This window comes from Cervus canadensis, chromosome 18, assembly GCF_019320065.1.
Source record: "Cervus canadensis isolate Bull #8, Minnesota chromosome 18, ASM1932006v1, whole genome shotgun sequence".
In the NCBI taxonomy this organism is placed as follows: domain Eukaryota; kingdom Metazoa; phylum Chordata; class Mammalia; order Artiodactyla; family Cervidae; genus Cervus; species Cervus canadensis.
In genome coordinates, this window is record NC_057403.1 from 43,873,991 (window position 1) to 43,899,412 (window position 25,422).

Sequence of the window (25,422 nt, forward strand, 5' to 3'; positions counted from 1 at the left end):
TCTTGCAGCAGCCCAGGAGCCTTGAGCCACTACTCTCCCATTGGATAAGAAGCTGCATAAGGAAGAAGAAAGGCCATTCAGGGGCTTTCTGGCCCCATAATGCAACAACTGCCACCACCCCTACGGCCTAGGGTCGTACTTTAATTATTAGAGAGCAGAGGGTGGCCTGAATTATTATGACCTTCACTATATAATTTTTTAACTTCACAAGGTTATTTTGAATATACAGCTATTAAAAAAATGAAAAGGAAAAATGCACAGTATTTTTGTCTGCTTTAGGGGATTTTTAATATACCTGTTTATCTTCTCTTCAGTAGAAGCAGACCAAAGAAATTATCTCCAAGAATGATTCAACCCATTTGCTTTATCATTGGTATGTGACTTTTAAAATTAATATCTCCATCAATAAATTCATTTAATAATGCTCTATAAGTACAGGGTAATAATATCACTAGATACTCTCCATGCTAAAAGCCACCAGGGTTTTTGGATTGTTACTTAAACTCTCTTGGGCTTCAGTCTCATTATTTGAAAACTGAGAGGGTTTGAAGAGGATGTGTAAGTTTCCTCCCAGGTCTAACACTGTAGGACCATACTATAATAATGTTTTGTCATATAAGTTCTATGAAAATAAAATGTAATTTCACCACTAAACTACAGTATAAATAACCACAAAACAATATCATGCTATCTAAATCTGCCAGTGCTTCATTTCTCAGAAAAAAATTTTATACTCACTTGAGAGTCTTCCTCTTTGAATGCATGCTGTGTCATCTGCTCTGCATCAGATATTTCATCTGAAGACTCATTCTTTCTCTTTTGTTTCTTACCCAATGTAATAATGAGTTTCCTGTTTTAGGAGAAAAAGAGTAAACAGTAAGATCCCTTTGTATTTTTCCATTTTTGGTCAAAGTAAGATCTCAATGATAAATTTTCCTCTGTTTTATATCCCTTGAATGTCCAACTTTCAAAGATGCTATTTATCATGAAATAAAAAATGATATTTTCAAATGATAAACTCTATTCCAAAGGAACAAACAGAAACCAATAATACAGTTAACACATTTCAAGCTTAGAAATATAGTTAAATTCTAGCACTTGTTTCTTTAGGCTTACGATTATTTTTCATGAGAAAAATGTCAGGTGATTTAATTATTTAATAATTAACATAATTCATTTATTTTATTATCTTGGATAGGTTTGGAATGAGGGATTCTTTTTCCTTCTACTACTTTTCATTTCAAATTCCACTTAATTTCTTTGAATCCTACCTATTCTCCAAGTCTCCACTTGTTCTTACACTATAGCAGTTTTTCCCTTACTTAAAACACTTAAACAACTACTTGTTCTTTGATTATTTCACTTAGGGCTTTTCTCAGTTGCACTCTATCTTTCTAAAGAGTAAGATTTTTTATATTTCTACAGTATGCATACATTTACCTGTCTCTAATATATACACGTATAAATGTATATTAACACACATTGAATGTAAATGTCTAAAATGAAAATGTGTTTTCTATGTTTGTTTCCTGATGAAAGACAGAAATACATGAGTACATCCCACATTTTCTTATCTGGTTCAATAGATGAGATGACATGATCACTATTAGGAAAGTTCTATTTTAGATATCTATATTCCAAACATAGAAAGCTTCTCAATTACATGAAGGCATGATATATTAGAAATATATCAAAAAACTTTTCAACAGTTATTTACTAACGTGGGAAAACTTGAAGGTTAAAAGCATCCACTTTGAAATCATAGTTTCAAAAATATAAAAGCCTGATGTCACCATTTTACCTGTCTTGTGTGACACTGGGGAAATTACTTGATAGCTTCCTTGCCTGTAAAATAGGGATACTGCAATAGCTAGAGCCATAATTTTGCTGAGAATTAAGTGGGATAATATATGTCTGAGGACAGCCTTTAACACATAGCAGTTTCTCAACTAATGGTAGCTACATCTACCTGTGACATGCCAGGCACTTTCCTGGGTTCTAGGATTTGAAGGTAAAGTCGACAAAGTTCCTAAGCTTACATTATCATTGTTAGAATATGATCTCAGCTAAAATAAAGAGGAAGTTAGAACAAGATGTAATGTGAAGACAAAAAAGAAATGCTTACATTTACTGAAGAGTAAAGAAGGCTTTCCAGAAAAGACAATGTTTGAGAAAGGGAACTGAAAGATGAAAGGGAGCCCAACAAGTAGTGAAAGAAAAGACCGGGTACATTCCAGACAGGGGGATACCACAGAAGATGTGAGAATATGCAACGGTAAGAGCATGTTAGGACCACACAAAGTACTACAGGAAGAGGTGGGTCAAGGTCACAGAAGACCCTGTATTACACGCAAGGAGTTCATGTTTTTAGTTTAAGGCCATCTTTAAGCTCCACAGGGCAGAAATTGAAAAGAAATCTGTCTTGCTCACCACTGACAACAAATGGCATGGAGATATTTTGAATGGATAAGAAACTGTAAAGCAACCAGAAGATGCTAGAATTTTAAACAAATTCTAGGGATGTAATGTACAGCCTGGTGACTATAGATAATAATATTGAGTTAAATATTTGAAAGTTACTGAGAGAGTAAACCTTAAAAGTTCTCATCACATGAAAAAATATATATAACTATGTGAAGGTGACAGATGTTAACAAACTTACTGTGGTAACAGTTTCACAATATATACACACATCAAATTATTATGTTGTACACCATAAACGAATACACTGTGATATGACAATTACATCTCAATAAAATTGGGGGGAAAATGATTTTAAACAAGGAAAAGCAATGCAACTAGAACAAAATGAAATGTAAATGAGGGAAACCAGCAATAAGGCTGCCAATTCAGGTGAGAAATGAAGAATGAAATACAGGACCATGGTAGGGTGGATGAAGAAGTCAAGAAAGATACATAATTTTTCATTTTGGAAGCAGAAACAATAGACTTGGTTATTGATTGGATAATGAGATATGAGGTGAGAAAAAATTCTAGAATGATTAACTCCTAGGGTATTCTCATATTGGTTTGATCACCACTTTCAACATGATAATGGTAAGTTTTACTTGGTTATCTCACTTGCACTTTTCTGAGTATGTAAAACAAATGACATAGAGTAAACATACAGTTTACACTGAAACCAGGAAATCAGAGAAAGTGTAAAAGCATACTCTGACCCAGCATTAAGGAACTGCCCACAGTCATGCTCTGTCCCCTGTTTACACAGGTCATCATCTCTCTAAATTCCAGTCCCTCTTCCTTTACTTTGGTTTCTCTCCTAAAACAAAAATCTCCCTTGAGGTAGTATCTACTATTAGACACCACATCATCTTGTTCTCCCCTCCCTATCCACAGTTCAAGAGTCACTTATACTGTTCCTTTCACTCCTCAATCCACTATAATCAAAACTCTTAAAACAACTTTCCATGTGTATAGTGAAGTCGCTCAGTCGTGTCTGACTCTTTGCGACCCCATGGACTGTAGCCTACCAGGATCCTCAGTCCATGGGATTCTCCACGCAACAATACTGGAGTGGGTTGCCATTTTCATATTCATAGCTTCCATTTACTCAATGTTCACTGAGTCAACCTCTGCTGACTTTATATGCATTCTCTAACTTTGTGTTCATATAGTTCTGAGAGCAAATTATACAAGAGGAAACTGAGGCTTAGAGAAATTAAAGTCATACCAATAGTAAGAACTGAGATAGAAAGTAAAAGTGCCTCACTCCAAAGACTGACTGCCTAATGTCTATGGCTACCAATGACCCTTGTAATGCTAAATCCGATGGAAATTTTAAAAGATTTTATCTACCAACACATAACTATTCTTTCCTCGTCTCCACCCTCTCAGATTCATGACATAACATTCTTCTGGTTCTAACTAAACTTCTTTGGCTCTTCTTTACTTTGTCATTTTTCAATAGGATTCAGTTTTGTTTTTTTCCCAGTCCCTTAAACTTTGGTGTTTCTCAAAGTTGTGTCTTTAGACTTCCCTCTCTGTATACTATTCCCAGGAAATTTAATCCATTCGTAACAACCACTTAGAAGTTGAAGATTCTCAAATCTCTTATCTCTAGTTCAGACCGTTCCTCAACTTCAGATTCATATAACCAACTGTTTATAAGACATATCCATATGGATATCCCACAGACATTAAAATCTCAAAATGGTCCCAAATGCAACCCCTCAGTTTTCCTAAAAAAGTGTACTAATACTACAGTATAATGTAAATTCAGAGAAGTGCACATATCAAAAAAGTATATAGCGCAGTGAATTTTCTCAAACTGAACATAAATGTATAACCAGCTCCTAGATCAACAAACAAGACATTGGTTTCCCAAGAGTCTCCTGTCATGCTTTTTCTTCAAGTAACAACCTCCTTCTACGAGTAACCTTTATGTTACTTCTGGTTATTTAATATAACCTAAGCCACTTGGGGCAGGTGATCTTCAATGGCAAGGTAAGGGATAACTCAAAGTAAAAATGATTCATAGAAATACAGTTTGCATGCACCCCCTCATCTGCTATCCATCACCAAACCCAAACGCATCATTTAGATTAGTCTGTAGATGAGGACAACACTAGTGGCAGGAAAGTTGTTAGTTAATAACAACTTCCTACGGAGAAGGAAATGGCAACCCACTCCAGTATTCTTTTATTTTTTAATTTTATTTATTTATTTGGCTGCCCTGGGTCTTAGTTGTAGTATGTGGGATGTAGCTCCCTGACCAGGGATCAAACCTGGGCCCCCTGCACTGGGAGCTCAGAGTCTTAGCCACTGGACCACCAGGGAAGTCCCTACTCCAGTATTCTTGCCTGGAAAAGTCCATGGACAGAGGAGTCTGGCGGGCTGAAGTCCATGGGATTACATGACTGAGCATGTGTGCATAAGGGTGGAGGGAGATGGGTTGGTAGCAATAAAGTGGTAGAACTAAAAAAAAAAGAAAAAAAAAAAGACTTCCTATGAAATGCAGATCAAGGCCCGTTAATACCTGTCAGTACATTGCTAAAAAAAGCATTTTATTAGTGTTTGGTATGCTAAATAAATTCTGTATGTGAAATATATAATCTGATATGGTATCTATATTGCTGCTTAAAGACTCAAATCCCACTCAATAAAAACTTCAATGAAATCAGGAGCAGAGAGATTTAAAATTTGATATTTATGACTATGAAGAGATTGTACTTTTCCTTTCTAGTAGTATAAAGTAAATAAGTTTTCACTCTAAGGACACTGAACTAAGTAAGTTGCTTAAATAATGTTTTTATAAATAAACACTGACTAAATACTAAGTGCTAAAAAAACACTAAGTGCTACCAAATTAGTCTTGAATACTCACTCTTTTTGGTGGAGGTGGATAAGTTAGATCTAAGTGTTTTAATACTTTATATTAAAAAGCAGAGACATTCCTTTGCCAACAAAGGTTCATCTAGTCAAGGCTATGGTTTTTCCAGTAGTCATGTATGGATGTGACAGTTGGACTATAAAGAAAGTAGAGCACCCAAGAATTGATGCTTTTGAACTGTGGTGTTGGAGAAGAATTGAGAGTCCTTTGGACTGCAAGAAGATCCAACCAGTCCATCCTAAAGGAAATCAGTCCTGAATATTCATTGGAAGGACTGAAGCTGAAGCTGAAACTCCAATACTTTGGCTACCTGATGTGAAGAACTGACTCATCTGAAAAGACTCTGATGCTGGGAAAGATTGAAGGCGGGAGGAGAAGGGGACAACAGAGGATGAGATGGTTGGATGGCATCGCCGACTCAATGGACATGAGTCTGTGTAAACTCCAGGAGCTGGTGGTGGACAGGAAGGCCTGGCGTGCTGCAGTCCATGGGGTCACGAAGAGTCGGACACTACTGAGTGACTGAACTAAACTGATAATACCTAAGGTAAACCTCCATTACATTATTTGAAAAATGTACTTACAAACAAAACTACCTTCAAAATTTATTTTTCTTATATTCCGCATTTTCTTCCAATATTATTGTATAGGCCTGGAATAACATCTTAATTCATAAACTAATTATCATTAATCCATGTAAAAGTATTTTTCAAATTCTAACTTTGCAAGAAATATTTCAAATACAGTAGTTTCCTACTAAACTTCTGAGGTCCAAATACTTACACATATGACCATTCTGTTCAAAAAAGCTACATTTCTTCTGTAGGAAAAAGGTTTATTCTAAAACTTGAAGTCATTCTTGACTGACATAATTCTGAGTTTAAAAAATATATATTTTATATAAAATGTATACAGTTTATATATATGTGCATACACACATACATACACATATCCTATGGTTACTTACATAGAACACTGGTTCTTAGAAATAATGAAGTATATCAGTTTATTAAACATTCTAAAATGGTATACAAGGGATACTACAAAGCACAAACATTTGGTTAGTTTTGATCAGTAATTCCTAAACATGTGAGTCAGATTTTATTGAAAGTTTGTTTGTTAAAAATAGAAATTCCAAATTGAGAGATTCTGTGAAGTAAGGGACTTCCCAGGTGGCTCAGTGGTAAAGAATCTGCCTGCCAGTGCAGGACACGCAGGAGACACAGGTTCAGTTCCTGGATCAAGAAGATCCCCTGGAGGAAGAAATGGCAATCCACTCCAGTATTCTTGACTGGAAAATGCCATGGACAGAGGAGCCTAGTGGGCGACAGTCCATGGGGTTGCAAAGAGATGGTCATGACTTAGCAACTGAGCACTACAAAATAACTGCCCAGTATGCATCAAAGAGGAAAACGTCAAAGACTGAAGTCACCCCAAAATGGAGGAGTATGAGGAGATAAGACAATAAAATGAAATATAAAATCCTTAACTGGATCCTGGCCAAAAAAAAAATGGAACTGACACAATTTGCACTGAGCTATAACTCAGTTAACAGGATTGTGTTAAGTGTTTACTTCCTGATTTTGATCACTGCGCTTGGGTAACACAAGATATTATTAACATCTGAGGAAGCTGGGTGAAGAGCCTAAGGGAACCCTAACCTATTTTCACAAGTGTGAGATTAGTTCAAAATAAAAACTAACAAAACAAAACTCCAGATTTGTAGGTCCCAACTCCAGAATTCTGATTCTTGTAAATGGGATCCCTTATCAGACTTTATAAGAATTCCCACCAGGTTTCAGAACCACTGGCTCAAAATAATTAGTGAAGAAAACTCCAGGAACAAAAATTTAGGATAATAGAACTATTCTATACTTACAAAATACTTAAAATTTCAAAGTGCTTTTGTCTATAACATCTCAGTTGACCCCGAGAAAAGCTCATATATAGGTGAGGCGGTCATCAATCCCACTAAATAGAGAAACTTTAGCCCTAAAAGATAAAACAAATTGCCAAAACCACACGTCTAGTAAAAGACAAAAGTCTCCTCACTCCTACTCTGCTATTTTCAACATATCTTACTGATTTTAAAATAAAATGATACCATACTTCAACCAGTCACTAGATAATTTAATATCAATATACTTTAATGAATAAAGAGGATTATGAAACTACATTATCTTTTAGAAAATCATTATGGTTAAAGTTGGCTGGTTTTTGAACAACCAGGGATATCTATTGCCTGTACAATGACAATTGATAGCCATAAATGTTATCTGAAGGAAATCAGATGATCCAAAAGTAGAAGAAATAAGATAAAATCAGTTAAGTAAAATATCCAATTACCAAAGAGCATTCCATTCCTCCATGATGAATTACAGAAAGTTTACTATGTTAATTCTAAAATAAAATGTCATTATAGGTACATTCTTCAAATAAAGTGACAGCCTGCTTTTTAGAAATGTCACAAAGTAAAGCAACAAAGTAATACAGACTATGATGATACTAAAGACTTTAAGCAAGTTTTGTTTTTTTAAAACATTAAAGGGATCTGTTATCAATGTTAGCAAACTGCAGCAGCAAGTATCCAGGCATGTAAAAGAACTAAATAACAAAACATAGCTTGTTTTCAGACAGCAAAGGGCAATTTCAAACCAAGTATAAATTTGAAATGTTAATTCATTTCATAAGTACACATACTAGAAAACCTCAGTGTTTATATACTTGACAGTTATATTTGATTTTCAGATGTAATTTATGCACTCATCTAAATCCTGCCCACGTGTTATTAGTAGAAGCTGTGTAACAAGCTACATTCTTCGCAGTGTCAATCTGTAATTGCCCCCTGTAGATTCTCTCATTGCAATAATTGGACAAACAATGAATCTTATCCAATTTAGTCCATTTGTTGTAATTAATGCATCCAATTCATCATCTGTAGAGGAACCAAGCAAAACTACTATTATACATTATAATTTTTTTTCTTTATAAGTCCAGTTACAGGCACTGGGCTGTATCTGATGATTTTTAAAATCATCAGATATATACATGTGTATTTTTTTTTAAGAAGAAGCATATTTAACTTGATGAAATTATTCCAGTTTAAAGTTCAACTCAAGACTCTAGCTTAAACTTATCTGGAAAAAAACAAGTTTTAAAGCGGTTTTTAGTTAATCTTTAAATTTATGAAAGGAGGACTGTATTTGAGGTTTTTAGTAACGTGGATTACAAATGACTTCCTTTTTATGAAATTCCCTGGAGGTTCAGTAGTTAGGACTCTACACTTCCACTGTAGGGGGCGTGAGTTTGATCCCTGGCTGGGAATTAAGATCCAGTACATCATATGGCATGGACAAAAAATAATACTAAATAAAACAAATAAATAATCACTTCCAGTTTAAGATTGGACATCATTTTTTTCAAAATGTTTAGTTCACTGAGTTGTTTCATATAAATAGTCACTAAAGTCCAAGTATTAGCTAATCATAGTCAGTATATTTATCAGCATAGTTTAATCCTTATTCTTTAAAAAACTTACTTCTTCTCTTTAAAAAAAACATTTATGCTTAAAAATACTGACAAAATAGGAAAATTAAAATAAAATACTACAATGTCTCTAAAGTACACCCTTTCCCCACGTATTAACATCTATGAAATCAAGATTCACCTAATAATCAAAGGTATGCCATAGTTTTAACTGTTAATATATTTTTTCTAACTGACACATAAAATAATAGTGTCATAATTAATGACATTTTAGATTAAACAAAATAATTGCACATTATTCACTAGTGACAGACCTTATAATACATCTTATATAAAGATATATGTATTAAAAATGGACCTGTAAATCTTAAATTCATAATAATATATAAAGTATACATTAATTCTTTCTGTAGATGAATATTCCAGATTTTCATTGAACTTAAGTTTAGAAATAAGGAGTCAAATCAATAAAACATTTTGTCTTCTTACCATTTAAAAATTACAGAACTTACACAGTCTACTAATGGCATGATTAATAATTAAAAATACACAATAAATTTATACCACACATTTTTTAAAGTGTTTTCTTATCATATGCTGAGAAACATTTAATTAATACACTTATATTTTAGCCAAACACAAACTAAATTTCTACTACTCTGAATGTTTGCAATCAGGGTCTCAGTTGTTACTTCCTGTGAAATTCGGGGTAGCTGACTGACCAGGGATGAACACCCACCGTTTGGCAGTGAAAGGGTGGAGTCTTAACCACCTGACTACCAGGGAAGGCTCTCATTTTTTATTTCACTAACATGGAATAGTGATAATTCCCAATTTCTGCTGATTCCTCTTCTTTTCCCCTCAGATTTTGTTCATACGATTTTCCCCATACGATTTTCCCCTTACATTATTATTTAAATGTGTCTCTCTCTATAGACACACATATGGATATACTTACATGTTTGTTTTGTTTAAAAATACAAACATACATACATATGTATATGCATAAGTAAGTAAGTGTTACTCGCTCAGTCGTGCCCGACTCTTTGCGACTCCATGGACTACAGCCCACCAGACTCCTCAGTCCGTGAGATTTTCTAGGCAAGGATACTGGAGTGGGTTGCCATCTCCTTCTCCAGGGGATCTTCCCAACCCAGGGATTGAACCCGGATCTCCTGCACTGCAGGCAGATTCTTTACCAACTGAGCTACAAGGGAAGCCCATGTATATGCGTAGTAGGTAATTAATAAACGTTACTTTGCTTATCCCTTCTTGGGCGCTCAGAACAACAATTGCAAAGAAGGGCACAATGTAATTTCCAAATCTAATTAAATGTTTTACTGTTTTTCTTTATAACATGACACCCTTAATTCCAACTTGCTTTGATAAATATTTCCTAATTTAGATGATTTCTGCTTTAACTAAAGAGAAAAGCTACTTCTAGCACTTGTTAACTGCCATTCTTGTAACAACAGAAAGAACAATTATGAGTAATACAAAGAAGTATTTTTTAACCTTTAATCGTGAAGGTTTTACCTTTACTGATTAAATTTACAGGGCTACAAGAACATTTTTAGGTGTAAAAAGCATTCTACTTGTCTGATCATCTAATGCAAAGAAGTAAATCATAACTGACAACATGGAAACATAGTTTAAATGTCAAAGCTATAAAACATAAACCTAAAAATGCTTCAATCAAATCTAAAACCAAGCTATAAGAAAATTCTACTAGAAGTCTTAGAATGAATTTATTTTAGAATTTACTTCATCACTACTAAACCATTAATTTTGTCCCTGTGACTTAGTGAAGGATTAGCTTGCCATTTCTGATTTTAACAAACCAAATGCAACCATTTGGCATCATTTAAAATTTAATCTTCAATTCATTCATTCTTTTCATAAAATTCATTCCTTTCCATTCATGGAGCTTCTATTATGTAGCAAAGATCACTCAAGAAATACCCACTCTTCTATTTGAAAGGTGGCTTTTTATAACCTGACTGCTAAGATCATGAAAAATGTCAAAGCAGAAAAAGTCCTATACCTCACTCTTCATTTCACACCTGCTATTTCCATTTTAACTCACACCACCCCTTCCATATAACCATGTAATTCCTTTCAAACTCCAAGCACGTTTCAAAACAAAATTTCCTGTCCTAAACGCCACTCTAGCTAATCTGATAAACAGAGGCTTACAAATAAGTAAAAAATATTAGTAAGTTAAACTACTCTCCTTCTTATCAGTTTTAGCAACTGTTTTTGTTTTCATTTTGTCTGCTTGATTTTTAAACTCATCTTATTCAGGAAGAGAGCCTTAATAGAAAGAGAACCTAGGCAGATAGGTGAGAACTTAAGTTTCCAACAAGGGGCAGAGCTCCTGGCCTTGGGTTTTTCCTTAAATAGCTAAATGCTATTTATGTTTTCAGAAAATAATGGCTAACATTATTTACAGGTATTGTTCTATATGCTTTAAATGTTATTAAATCATTTCACCCTCAATATAACACTACAGGGCAAGCACTATCATTATCCTCATTTTATGCTATGAGTAAACTAAAACTTGGAGAGGTTAAGTATTTGTCCAGGGTCACACTGCTTCTAAGCGATAAAGGGGGAATGTGAATAAGTACAACTGGTTCCAAAGTCAAAGCACTTAACTTCATTATCATACTGCATGTCCAATCTAACTCAGAAGTGCTGTAAAGATTATATCAAAGTCTCTGAAAAGAAAACTCTATTCCTCGAATTAAAAAAAATTAATCTATGAAAGTGACAGAAAAAATACAAAGGTTTCAAGCATATTAGCAAGCATAGGCAGTATTGGTTTTCTTCAGATTAGTATTAGTATATAATAATTCCTAGATTATATATCACATATGTGCATTAAATGAACTCTGACTATACAATCATAACTTATTGGGTACAAATTTAGTTATTTTTGAAATTTATGTTTCACAATGCTCATGGTTAAGTTCTAGCACACACTCCGTTTAATTTTATCTGATATAAATCATCTGATATTAGAAAAAGTTCGATTCTTTTAAAACTAAGAAAAACAAAACCTTTACAAGAAAACATTTAATACATCATGAAATATTACTAAAATGATGAAAATAAACTTAACTATTTAAAGGATGGTTGGTTCTTCACAAAAAATTAAAAACTCGACAAATTCAAAATAATACAATGTAGTGGGCTAACTGGAAAGCACAGTAATGAAAAGTGACCAATACAGAACTCCAGGTTGTACATGAATTTCATTTCCATCCACGCTTTTTCTTCCAACATGAAAGTAATCTTTGGTTGTCTAATAAAATTGATCAAGAAACTGTTGCACTCCAACAGCTTAATAATATATGGACAAGCTTCACTTCTACTTGCCTGCAACTTATAAATTCCTCTATCAAAAAGTCATCCACTTTCAGCAAGTGATTTTTCTATCACTTACTCAATACCTGACCATGGAAATATCTTTCCAATACAATCCTGACCTCTTCTCACGAATGCTATCTCTAAAAAACAAGTACTAAATTGATCATGCTGTACAATATTGAACTAATTTATCGTTACTAATCTATATCTAACAAAAATACAAATATTACAGAATACAGATACTCTAATATATTACTATCCCCTACCATGTGAATCTACACTTTTAAAAACTCCAGGTTTCTCTATTATAATTTATTTCTAATTTCCCTTTATATATTGTTTTCTTCTTGGACCAGGTTCACCTGTTATTTTTTCCCTCTAGTTATCCTCCCATCCCCCCCATTTAAACTAACTGTAACTCTTGAAGGTTCTCTAAGGTTTCCTCTTATGATTATTTTAAATATCCTTTCAAACAGTGCTACCACTTTGTCCATATCTCTGTATAAGTTAAAACTGGAAAACTTTAATTACAGTAACTTTTAATACATTAAAGGATTATATATGGGGTTTCCTAAATTAAAACTAGACAAAATATTGAAATAATAAGATACCTTCATACCAAAATATTTAAACATAAAAAGAACAGAAATCTAAATTTCATGTTAGCTATCTGCAAATAAAATATAAAATAAGTAATATTAATTATTTCTCTATTAAAACAAGAGAGCCTATGTTATTTAAAGATTTGAACCGAAAGACTTCAGGACCTAATGATATAATTCAGTTTGATGGTTGCATCTAAAATGCAGTGAATAAACTGTTATAAAATTGTTTCTGTTCTAAGTATCTATATAAAATATAAATAATTTCTTAAGCAAATGAAGATTTTAATAATATGAAACTTCTCTTTTACTGTGTACTCTTTTATGTGGACAAAAGAAAATTAAATGCTTTATTAATATTTCATATAAAGCATCCAAAAGTAACCAAATATTCCCATAAAAACAAGTCTAAACTCCGTTGGCCTTAGTTTTACCCTTGTATACATAAAATAAACATACACATAAAACAAATAATACTTATTCCATTTTGTTTTTTGAAAATGTATTAGGCAAGTAGTCAAATAAAAACACCTAGGATTAATGTACTCTCCAAAAGCAATTCTTTATCCTTATAATTCTCTTAGAGCATTAATCCTCACCTGGCCTCTTTATTACATAAAGTAAATCAGAAAGACTATAAGGAAGTAAGTCTGTAAGAATTGAGAGCTGCTTATTATTGATTTAAATGGTCTTAGTTTCCTTGCCATTCTATTTATTTCAAAGTTGTGGATTTATGAGAAATTAGATTTCATGTTTCCAAACTATAAAGTACCCAGTGAAATACAACTAAGAGAGAAAGAAATCTATAACTATGAAGAATTCCAAGGCGCTTTTAAATTTTAAATAAATTTGGAACTGGCACAGCAATGTGGCCAGTTTTTTGTTTTTCCTTTTTCTGTTTTATATATAAAATATTTTCCTATTTTAAATTCTTTTTACTAACAAAAAGGTATGTTCATATATTAGTAAATTTAGTAAAATTCTGGAATATTATCAATACCTAATTCATTCAAAAAGGCAATGAGGTTAACTTAAAAACTCCAAAGTGAGAGTAAACATATCACACGCAAATCAAAAGTAAAAGATTAGACAGACAGTGCTTTTACAAAAACTTCCAAGGAAGAAGATTTAATTCTTAACCAACTTACCCAATTTTTGTCTTCTCTTTTAATTTAGAACAAGTTTTTGTCTTTTTGCTCTCTTTGTCCTTTGGCTTGGTTTTCATCCTTCTTCCTTTCTTTTCCTCTTTTCCTTCAATTGAAGCACTAGGAAAGTTTTCAGGGCTCATTACTCGTGGAATATTGCGTTCCCCTCGCTCCTTTGCTTTTGCTATGGCCTCTGATATTATACGATTAGCCTTTTCTTGCTTGCTTTCTGATTCCACCTTTTTTCTCTGCTTCTTCTCGGACATGATCCTCACCTGGGTATTCTGCAACTTAGTGTATGTCCCAGAACCATCACTCTTCTTGGAAGATGGAGGCTAGAGAAATCAAAATAATTTTTACACAATATATAAAAGTACATTTAAACAATTAACACAAACAACCAAAACTTCAGAATTAAGCTTAAAGAAGTAAAATACATAAGCAAATATATGTGTTACAGTTTAAAATTAAAACATTTTGCTGATTTAGATATTAGTCTAGGTGTAAAATAAAAAGCCGAACTATCGCTTTTAAAAATGAAGATTAAAGAAGGGTAATATAGATTCACTGATATTTTCATAGCATTCTTAATTAGCTGAGTCGAATTTTGTCCTATAAATACAGCTAATACAAATTTAGTCACATAAATATTCTGGGCACTTGGAATAAGTATCTTCTTTCCTCTTCATTCCAGAACTCTGAAAATTATTAATAAATTTAAAATATCAATTTTCATTTAGAATGACTACTCCCCATAGTTTATTATGATTTTTAGAAAAACAAAGCCTCTCTGCTTTACAAGAAACTGGAACTAGAACCTGAAACCATTTAAATCATTTTAATGTGCAGTCTATGCGGCAATGTAGCTAGTTAGTAAACAGACAAAACCATACTAAAAATTAGAGAAAGTTTTAGTTCTTCTGTGAAAGAGTTAAATGAGGATTTTTTTTCTCTTTCTATATCATAATATTTTGCTCAAGCAATTCTGGAAAAAAACAAATATATAGTTTTATGTTAAAATTATTAATATTTTAGCAATATCACAGGAAGCAAATCAATAGCATTTTAAAAAGAATATTCTCTTCAAACACGCAGTCATCCACATATTCTTAGATCACAGTTTTGTTACATTCTTACCCGTAAACATGCCTCTGACTACAGCAAGGGGAAAAACCACCAGGAATTTCCAAACACATTTTCATGCTGATTCCAGTGTGCTTCACTGGATATCTTTTCTATACCTGCCTCATCAAAGGTTTCATAGCAGTGCTACAGCACTGAGAAAGGAAGGAGGGTTTAGAATCGCTCACTAAAATGCCACCTTAAGGCCTACAGGCTATAACAAATAACCAAGACGCGAGAAAACAGCAACAAGCTCAAGATGGCGATGCAGTACGACTCCCGCAGCAGCAGCCAGTAATAAGGAAGGTTATTCAATCCCATTAGCCTTTTAGCCCAAAGAACCCCTCCTCCTCCCACTCATTCAGGCTTTCACTTACCCTTCCTCTTGGCCTCTTCACTGAAGACATTTTTGGCGTCAGACAAAGGCTTGCCCTCTGCTTTTTCACCACCCCAGGCAGTGCTCAAGAAAAAAGCATTGAAAGAAGATTCCTAAATGGCCTATTTAGCAAGCTGCAACCAAGAGATGCACAACCCTCCACAAATACACATTGTGATTTATCAACACATTTCTGCCTTGGCAAGTTTATATCCACTGTTCATCCTAATTAGATATAAAAAAGGCGTAAACCCCTCCTAAAAAGCTGAGTTTCCTCAATAGCTGTAAGCAGATAGCCAGATTCCAACAAAGCACAGAAAGAAATGAATGCACAAAGCATCAAAATGCATCAGCATGAATATTAGAGATGTCGTTAAAAATACTGACTCCTTCTGCGGAAGTAGGCCAGCAGATGGTGCTACCAGTTATTATTCCATTAGACTCTGCAATTTAACCCCCAATGGACTGTTCTTCCCTCCATGTAACATATTTAACTCTCACTCTACCATTTCCTGTAGTAAAAGTTTTTAAAATATAGACGTAAAAACTTGATTTCAAAAAATTATTTGAAAAGGAAAACAGTAGTGAAGTGGCTTTATGTAGCTATCATCATTAAAAAAACAAAGTCCAACGCAATTTTTACCAGAGAAAAATACTTTTTTCTCCGTGATACTCTAAAATATCTGAAGCATAAACACAGCTGAAGAGGAATGAAGGGTTAAAGAGGAGGTCATGCAAATGAACACATAACAAGTGACTTCTCTTTAAGAAATTAGATAAGGTCTCTCATTATTCTCCTAACAAAAAGCTAACAGTGTTATTTTTAAAACAGAGAACTGAAGCTATTTCCATTTAAATTCTAAGAAGAAGCTTAAGATTTTGAAATGAACACATAAGATCTGTCTATAAAAAATAACTAATCCTACTTAAAATTTTCTGTTACTTAAACCTGAATTCATACATTAATTTATTTTCCTAACCTCAAAAAACTCCTAAAACATTCCTGACCTTTAGTCTCCACATTCTATTCCAACTAAAATGTTGAGTTTTTCATATAACAATTTGAGTTTTAGTCCCTTGCTAAAAACAAGTAAGTAGCAAGTCCTCCTGAATTTGATAATTAATACTATTTTTCTCCTATAAAATATTGAGACTATTTTAGTAGTCTGAAATACCTAAAACAAAATTTTCACCGCTTCAAAATTCACATTTACCTCTTTCATTAATGCCATTTTTTCAACTGGTCTTGGCAGATCATCTGACATCTGCATCAAAGAACCTGTTTTTAGTTTTTCTTTCCTTTTAGGCATCAAAGCTCCTGAAATGGAGCTACATTATATGAATAGTATCCTAGAAAGACCAAAGTAAAGACCAGGAAAGGATATTAAAGGCACAGGATCATTAATGGCAAGAAAAGGATCTTAGCATCCTGAGAGATCATCTATGTAAAAACCATAACAACCAATAATAACGCCACCACCAAACGCTTATCAGGTGACAGGTACTATTCTAAGCACTTTACATGTAATAATTAATTCAATCCTGAATAATAGGGTAATAGTGATAATGGAGAGGAGTAGCAAATGAGAGAGATTCTTACAGTAGTATTTCAAAATGAGAGACTAGACTTAGGGGCACAAACAAGTTTTAAAAACAATAATAATAATAATAAGAGCTAACACATTTCATCCTTACTATGTTCTAGGCACTATGCCTAATATGACAAACACATGAACAACGTGGATTTAAACTGCCTGGGTCCACTTATATACAGATTTTTTCCCCCAATAAATACTACATAATCCACCACTGGTTTCATCCAAGGATGTGGAACCACAGATATGGAGGAAGCATGAACTGCAAATATGCAGGAATCACATAAAGGGAAAACTGACTATAAATTATAATTGGATCTTTCAGTGAGTCTCTAACCCTACATTGTTCAAGGATCTACAGTACAGTAACTTGATTAATCTTAAAGACAAGACAGCATGGTACTGGCACAAAGACAGAAATATAGATCAGTGGAGCAGAATAGAAAGCCAGAGATGAATCCACAAACCTATGGACACCTTATCTTCGACAAAGGAGGCAAGGATATACAATGGAAAAAAGACAACCTCTTTAACAAGTGGTGCTGGGAAAAATGGTCAACCACTTGTAAAAGAACGAAACTAGAACACTTTCTAACACCATACACAAAAATAAACTCAAAATGGATTAAAGATCTAAATGTAAGACCAGAAACTATACAACTCCTAGAGGAGAACATAGGCAAAACAGTTTCCGACATAAATCACAGCAGGATCCTCTATGACCCACCTCCCAGAATATTGGAAATAAAAGCAAAAATAAACAAATGGGACCTAATGAAATTTAAAAGCTTTTGCACAACAAAGGAAACTATAAGCAAGGTGAAAAGACAGCCCTCAGATTGGGAGAAAATAATAGGAAATGAAGCAACAGACAAAGGATTAAACTCAAAAACATACAAGCAACTCCTGAAGCTCAATTCCAGAAAAATAAATGACCCAATCAAAAAATGGGCCAAAGAACTAAACAGACGTTTCTCCAAAGAAGACATACAGATGGCTAACAAACACATGAAAAGATGCTCAACATCACTCATTATCAGAGAAATGCAAATCAAAACCACAATGAGGTACCATTACACGCCAGTCAGGATGGCTGCTATCCAGAAGTCTATAAGCAATAAATGCTGGAGAGGGTGTGGAGAAAAGGGAACCCTCTTACACTGTTGGTGGGAATGCAAACTAGTACAGCCACTATGGAAAACAGTGTGGAGATTCCTTAAAAAACTGGAAATAGAACTGCCATATGACCCAGCAATCCCACTTCTGGGCATACACACTGAGGAAACCAGATCTGAAAGAGACACGTGCACCCTAATGTTCATCGCAGCACTGTTTATAATAGCCAGGACATGGAAGCAACCTAGATGCCCATCAGCAGATGAATGGATAAGGAAGCTGTGGGACATATACACCATGGAATATTACTCAGCCATTAAAAAGAATCCATTTGAATCAGTTCTAATGAGATGGATGAAATTGGAGCCCATTATACAGAGTGAAGTAAGCCAGAAAGATAAAGATCATTACAGCATACTAACACACATATATGGAATTTAAAAAGATGGTAATGATAACCCTATATGCAAAACAGAAAAAGAGACACAGATGTACAGAACAGACTTTTGGACTCTGTGGGAGAAGGCGAGGGTGGGATGTTTCGAGAGAACAACATCGAAACATGTATATTATCTAGGGTGAAACAGATCACCAGCCCAGGTGGGATGCATGAGACAAGTGCTTGGGCCTGGTGCACCGGGAAGACCCAGAGGGATCGGGTAGAGAGGGAGATGGGAGGGGGGATCGGGATGGGGAATACATGTAAATCCATGGCTGATTCATGTCAATGTATGACAAAAACCACTACAATATTGTTAAGTAATTAGCCTCCAACTAATAAAAATAAATGAAGAAAAAAAAAAAACATGATGATGTTAAACAAAAAAAAACCCTACAAAGAAAACCAAAATTCAAAGAGATGCATTCCAATGTTCACTGCAACACTATTTACAATAGCCAGGACACAGAAGAAACCTAAATGAACATCAACAAAGAAATGGATGAAGAAGATGTGCTACATATATACAATGGAATATTAGCCATAAAAAAGAACAAAATAATGCCATCTGCAGCAACATGGATGCACTAAGAGACTGTGATACTCACTGAAGAAAGTCAGACACAGAAAGATAAATATCATATGACACTGCTTATTGTGAATCTTAAAAGGGTACAAACGACCTTATTTACAAAACAGAAGTAGAGTACATGCAGAAAACAAATGTGTGGTCACCAGGGGATGGGAGGGGGGTAAATGGGAGACTGAAATGGACATATACCCACTACCACTGCAGCTGCTTAGTCACTAAGTCGTGTCTGACTTTTCGCAACCCCACGGACTGGGCCCACCAGGCTCAGGCAAGAATACTGCAATGCGTTGCCATTTTCCTTTCCAGGGGAGTTTCCTGACCCCAGGATCAAACCCGCATCTCCTGCTTGGTAGGCGGATTCTTTACCTCCGAGCCACCTGGAAAGCCTCACATACACATTACTACATGTGAAATAGGTAAACTGATAAGAACCTGCTGTATAGTACACAGAACTTGACTCAATTCTCTGTAATGGCCTATATGGGAAAAAATCTTTTAAAAAAGTGGATATACATATATATATATACATATATATATTAATATATGTATAATCTTGGATGCACACCTGAAACTAGTGCAACATTGTAAACCAACTAAACGCCAATAAAAATGAAAAAACAAAAACAACTCTGTGAGGTACGTACTACTACCTCCTCACTCTATAGCTGAGCATACTAAGGCACAGGGGCTTCCTAGGTGGCGCTAGCAGACATAAGAGACACAAGTTGGATCCCTGGGTGGGAAGATCCCCCGAAGGAGGGCACGGCAACCCACTCCAGTGTTCTTGCCTGGAGAATCTCACGGACAGAGGAGCCTGGCAGGCTACCGTCCATAGCGTCGCAGAGAGTCAGACACGACTAAAGTGACCAAGCAAGCACGCACTAAGGCATAGAGAAATAACCTGCCTGAGACCAAAAGGTTAAGGAAAGAGGGAGCAGGGATGAGGAGGCAGAAAGCCCTATAGTGGAAACCATGGTCTTAACCACTGTATAATACAAGTAAGTTTTGTATTTGTGTTGTAAGTTACATGGAGTGGTTCAAATACCAATATATTACAGAGATTGGTTCAAATACCCTAAGTTATAGAGATTAATTTGAATACAAAAGAAAGTAAATGACTTTCTCAAAATTGCAGAGATACTAGTAATGAAGCAAGAAACAAGTTCAGTTTTTCCCAGTCCTCTTTCCAAGATGTAGAAATCAACAATACATGGGTGGGTATGGCTGACAAGCAGGAAGAGTCAATACTTGTTTTCTAGACCAAGTACTGGTATAGGAAATCTAGTTGAGAAAGGGTGTGTATGTTTGCATGATTTAATTCTTTTCACACTGAGCTTAAAATGGAAAGTTTGAGTAATTGCAAATTTGGGACTGGATCCTCAGAAAGAAATAAGGGGTGAAATATAAGATATAGATTCACCTGCCATTTTCTTAACTCACTGACATTATTCACAGAACTTAGGGTGATTTCCAAAATATCTCACTTCTCGTACAAAGCTTCTCAGGAGATTCCATTACTTGATTCAAAATCCCATTTAACGATGAGTCTTAACAGTAGATAATTAAATATTTATAATCAAACATTTCTTCTACTGTTCAGTTTAGTCGCTCAGTCGTGTCCGACTCTTTGCAACCCCAAGAATCACAGCACACCAGGCCTCCCTGTCCATCACCAACTCCTGGAGTTTACCCAAACCCACATCCATCGAGTCGGTGATGCCATCCAGCCATCTCATCCTCTGTCGTCCCCTTCTCCTCCTGCCCCCAATCCCTCCCAGCATCAGGGTCTTTTCCAATGAGTCAACTCTTCGCATGAGGTGGCCAAAGTATTGGAGTTTCAGCTTCAGCATCAGTCCTTCCAATGAACACCCAGGACTGTTCTCTTTTAGGATGGACTGGTTGGATCTCCTTGCAGTCCAAGGGACTCTCAAGAGTCTTCTCCAACACCACAGTTCAAAAGCATCAAGTCTTCGGCACTCAGCTTTCTTCACAGTCCAACTCTCACATCCATACATGACCACTGGAAAAACCATAGCTTTGAGCAGACGGATCTTTGTTGGCAAAGTAATGTCTCTGCTTTTAAATATGCTATCTAGGTTGGGCATAACTTTCCTTCCAAGGAGTAAGCGTCTTTTAATTCCATGGCTGCAATCACCATCTGCAGTGATTTTGGAGCCCCAAAAAATAAAGTTTGACACTGTTTCCACTGTCTCCCCATCTATTTCCCATGAAGTGATGGGACCAGATGCCATGATCTTAGTTTTCTGAATGTTAAGCTTTAAGCCAACTTTTTCACTCTCCTCTTTCACTTTCATCAGGAGGCGTTTTAGTTCCTCTTCACTTTCTGCCATAAGGGTGGTGTCATCTGCATATCTGAGGTTATTGATATTTCTCCCAACAATCTTGATTCCAGCTTGTGCTTCTTCCGGCCCAGTGTTTCTCATGATGTACTCTGCATATAAGTTAAATAAGCAGGGTGACAATATACAGCCTTGACATACTCCTTTTCCTATTTGGAACCACTCTGTTGTTCCATGTCCAGTTCTAACTGTTGCTTCCCGACCTGCATACAGGTTTCTCAAGAGGCAGGTCTGGTGGTCTGGTATTCCCATCTCCTTCAGAATTTTCCACAGTTTATTGTGATCCACATAGTCAAAGGGCTTGGCATAGTCAATAAGGGAGAAATAGATGTTTTTCTGAAACTCTCTTGCTTTTTCGATGATCCAGCAGATGTTGGCAATTTGATTTCTGGTTCCTCTGCCTTTTCTAAAACCAACTTGAACACCTGGAAGTTCATGTTTCATGTATTGCTGAAGCCTGGCTTGGAGAATTTTGAGCATTACTTTACTAGTGATATAATATTTTAAAACTATATTCTCATGGAACATCAACACTGAAGTGTTAAGTAACTAATCATTTTTAATGTAGGCAATTTCCCAATTTACACAAGTATACAAAAGGGTAGTTAATAGTAACTTTTCTCAATGTTACAATTTTTCTTTTTCACCCACATAAGCAGTCAACAAATTCTGTCCAAGCTGCTTAATTGTGTTTTGTTTCCTTTCTCTCAGTCCCAATAGCTCCTGCTGTATTAACTTCCCACTCGTTATGGTTATATAGGAAAATATTATCTGTAGAACATTTATTATTAATAATATTTATTAATACTTATTGTGTGTGTTAGCTGCTCAGCTGTGTTTGACTCTTTGTGACCCCATGGACTGTAACCCACCAGGCTCCTCTCTGTCCATGGGATTCTCCAAGCAAGAATACTGAAGTGGATAGCCATTCTCTTCTCCAGGTGGTTTTCCCAACGCAGGGATCAAACTCAGGTCTCCTGCATTGCAGGCTGACTGTTTACCATCTGAGCCACCAGAAAGCCCAAATATTTATTATTAAATAGGAAATATATCAAGTCTTTGGGATGATGGAACATCAGGTTTGCAGTGCACTCTCCAATTCTTTACAAAGAAGACAGTAGTGCAAACCAAAACAGCAAGTTTTGAATACCTGGAGATGAAGAGGAGTCAAAAGAAGAAAAACAAGAAGACAACTACAAAAATGGTAAAGTGAGCATCACGAGTATTGAAATGGAAGTCAAAAGGCAAGAGTGAAAAGCTCTGCCGTCAAAAGGAAAGCAAAGGTGGTCCAGTGGTTAAGACTCTGAACTTCTACTGCAGGGGGTGTAGGTTTGATCCCTGGTTGGGGAACTAAGATCCTTTATATGTCTCAGCACAGTCAAGTAAAAAAATATTTTTAATAAATAAATGTAAAGTAAATATCTGAGAGCAATTAGATATTATAAACCTAACTTAGAAGGCATTTTAGTTCTGTAAAACTGTTTATGGTAAACCAGGGTGCTCGTTTTTAATATTTTTATTTTAGGATGAATTATATAATTATTTCCTTAAGTATTCATATTAAACCAAACTCTAAAAGCAATAAATTTATAGTTAATTTTAATAATAAGTATCAAACATTAGTGGTAACAACTTCTGCATTCATTACATAACATTATTTCCACAAAGTACCAATAAAGACTTGCTTTTAAAGAGGAAAAAAAGCAGGAAAAACTTATCCAAATTATTATGTCAAAGTCTTCTGAGTTTTACCCATAGATTTGTTTTCTGAGTTTTTGATAGATGTGAGGCAATTATTTTATTTTGTTTTCTTCACATCTGTGAACTCCCAGGTTCACAAATTAAAAGGCTTACTGTTGTGACTTGTGCTAGTATTCAGGTTTCCACTTCTAGCTAATGATGACATTCTCTTTTTTTAATTGTCTTAAGTTCTGAATTTTACATTGATAAGGTAATATTATAGTATTTCATTTATTTTAACCATCCACATAGTTCAGACAAACAGTAGATATTCATGAAAGTTATTTTTTTTAAATAAAAATTTATTATTATGTGACAGGAAATACAGAGAGAAAAAACATGTTAGAGCATACCATGGGAATGTATTCAGCAAAATCCAGAATGTGGGAAACTCTAAAGACAGATGGCTCAGTTTCTTTACAAAGAAACTATAAGAAACAAAGTGTAACCAGAGATCAAAAGAGACTTAAGACTAAATGTAATGCCAAAATTAAAAAAAAAAATAGAAAAATGAAAATAGACACTCAAAATTTCATATCAACTCAATGTAGTGTGTGGCCCTTGTCTTGACACAGACCTGAGAGAGTGTGTAAGACTATATTTGTTAATACTAGGGAACTTTAACTTTGATTGGATATTTGATTATGAAGGAATAATAGCTATTAAGTGTGAAACTAATTTTGAAGTGTTTTAAAGCACAAACCTTTGTCTTCTAGGTATATAAACTGATATATAAACTGGAATATTTACAGATGACACGATACCACTGAGGTGTGATTCAATTGCTAGAAGGGGTGGGTATGATAGTCATAGGGTCATCTAGACGAAAAATTGCCTATAAACTGATGGCTGTTGTAGCTGAGTGACAGATACTCTGATTTTGTGTACACATGAAATATTATATATAATAAAGAGATTAAAACAGTTATATTCTGGGAATAACAAGTAGTTTGGCATGACAAGAAAACGATGCATGCGGAAGAATGATAAGCAATTAAGACAGAAAGGTAATGGATTAGATTATCAAGTTTTGTAAGTTATGCTAAAATATCTGGACTTCATGCCAAACTGAAATAGGGAATCAGTAATTGATTACATACAGAGAAGTAATAGGACAAGATTTTTACACTTAGGGTTGCTAAGTAGTTTCAATAAAAATAACCAAATATTTCATGAAAACTTTTTTGTTACAAAAAGGTTATACATGATATAAAAACAAATAATATTTAACCTATTTTACATTAGTTTGTGTTGCTTTTTCAATGCCGTATTGTTCAAAACTTCATCTTTTGTTTCCAAACAAAACTGTATCTTAAACACATTAAACCAGATTTCATGAAGTTCCTTAATGACAACATTAAATACGCTGAATTCATCAGTGCATAAATTACTAATACACTAAACGCTGTTCTCAGCATAATGCAGTGATTAAAGCAAAGCGCTTTGGACTCAGCCAGCCCTGGGTCCCAGTTTCATCATCTGTAAAATGGAGATAATAATAGTGTCTATCTTCTAGGGCTATTGTGAGGCCTAACAGATAATGCTAGTAAGGGCTTAGTGTGGCATCTGGCACACAAATACTCAGGAATGTCAGACACTATTGTTACTGCTGTAACGTGACACTGTGCCCACCTCACTGCATCACTGTGTCAGGGTTACTGTGATGACCGTATGTCTTATAACTGGTACTGTTAACTTTGATCCCTTGGTTAAAGTAATGTCTGCCATAACTCTCATAAATTTCTCCTTTTATAATTATTAAGTATCTTATCAGACTATGCAAATATCTTGCTTCTCATAAATATTTGCCTAGTTATTTTAGCTTACACTGATGACTCCTGCCTATAACAATTATTATTACTGTGGTTATTTGCCTAATGGAAAATATTTATTTCCATCATTCCTTGCACATTTTCAACTGGAATTCTACTACAAACAAAAGTTGCCTCTTCTCTTTATTCATTCAGTCATTCACTTATTCAATTATTTATACTTGTATAGACTCATGGACTGGTATAGACTTATTTTATTCTACAGGTTATAATCTGATAACATGATTATTTGTCATTCAAATTTTTCCAGCTTTGAGCATTTAGAGCTCCTTCAAGTTGGTTCCTAAGTTCTGTT

General features: G+C 34.7%; 1 protein-coding gene across 17 annotated transcripts in view; it reads right to left on the reverse strand.

Annotated features, from left to right (window-relative positions):
- Window positions 1-25,422, reverse strand: part of CHD9 (chromodomain helicase DNA binding protein 9) — a 219,426-nt gene that overhangs the window by 75,696 nt on the left and 118,308 nt on the right. For 14 of the 17 annotated variants that reach the window (XM_043435138.1, XM_043435135.1, XM_043435129.1 and 11 more), the window contains exons 3-4: window positions 13,959-14,290; window positions 739-850 (exon numbers count right to left, since the gene is read on the reverse strand). In XM_043435138.1, the coding sequence (XP_043291073.1) occupies window positions 739-850; window positions 13,959-14,290 (444 nt within the window). Of the gene's footprint in view, window positions 1-738; window positions 851-13,958; window positions 14,291-15,092; window positions 15,370-15,454; window positions 16,018-25,422 lie in introns of those variants that run through there. The other 3 variants (XM_043435142.1, XM_043435141.1, XM_043435143.1) reach the window with 2 other exon arrangements.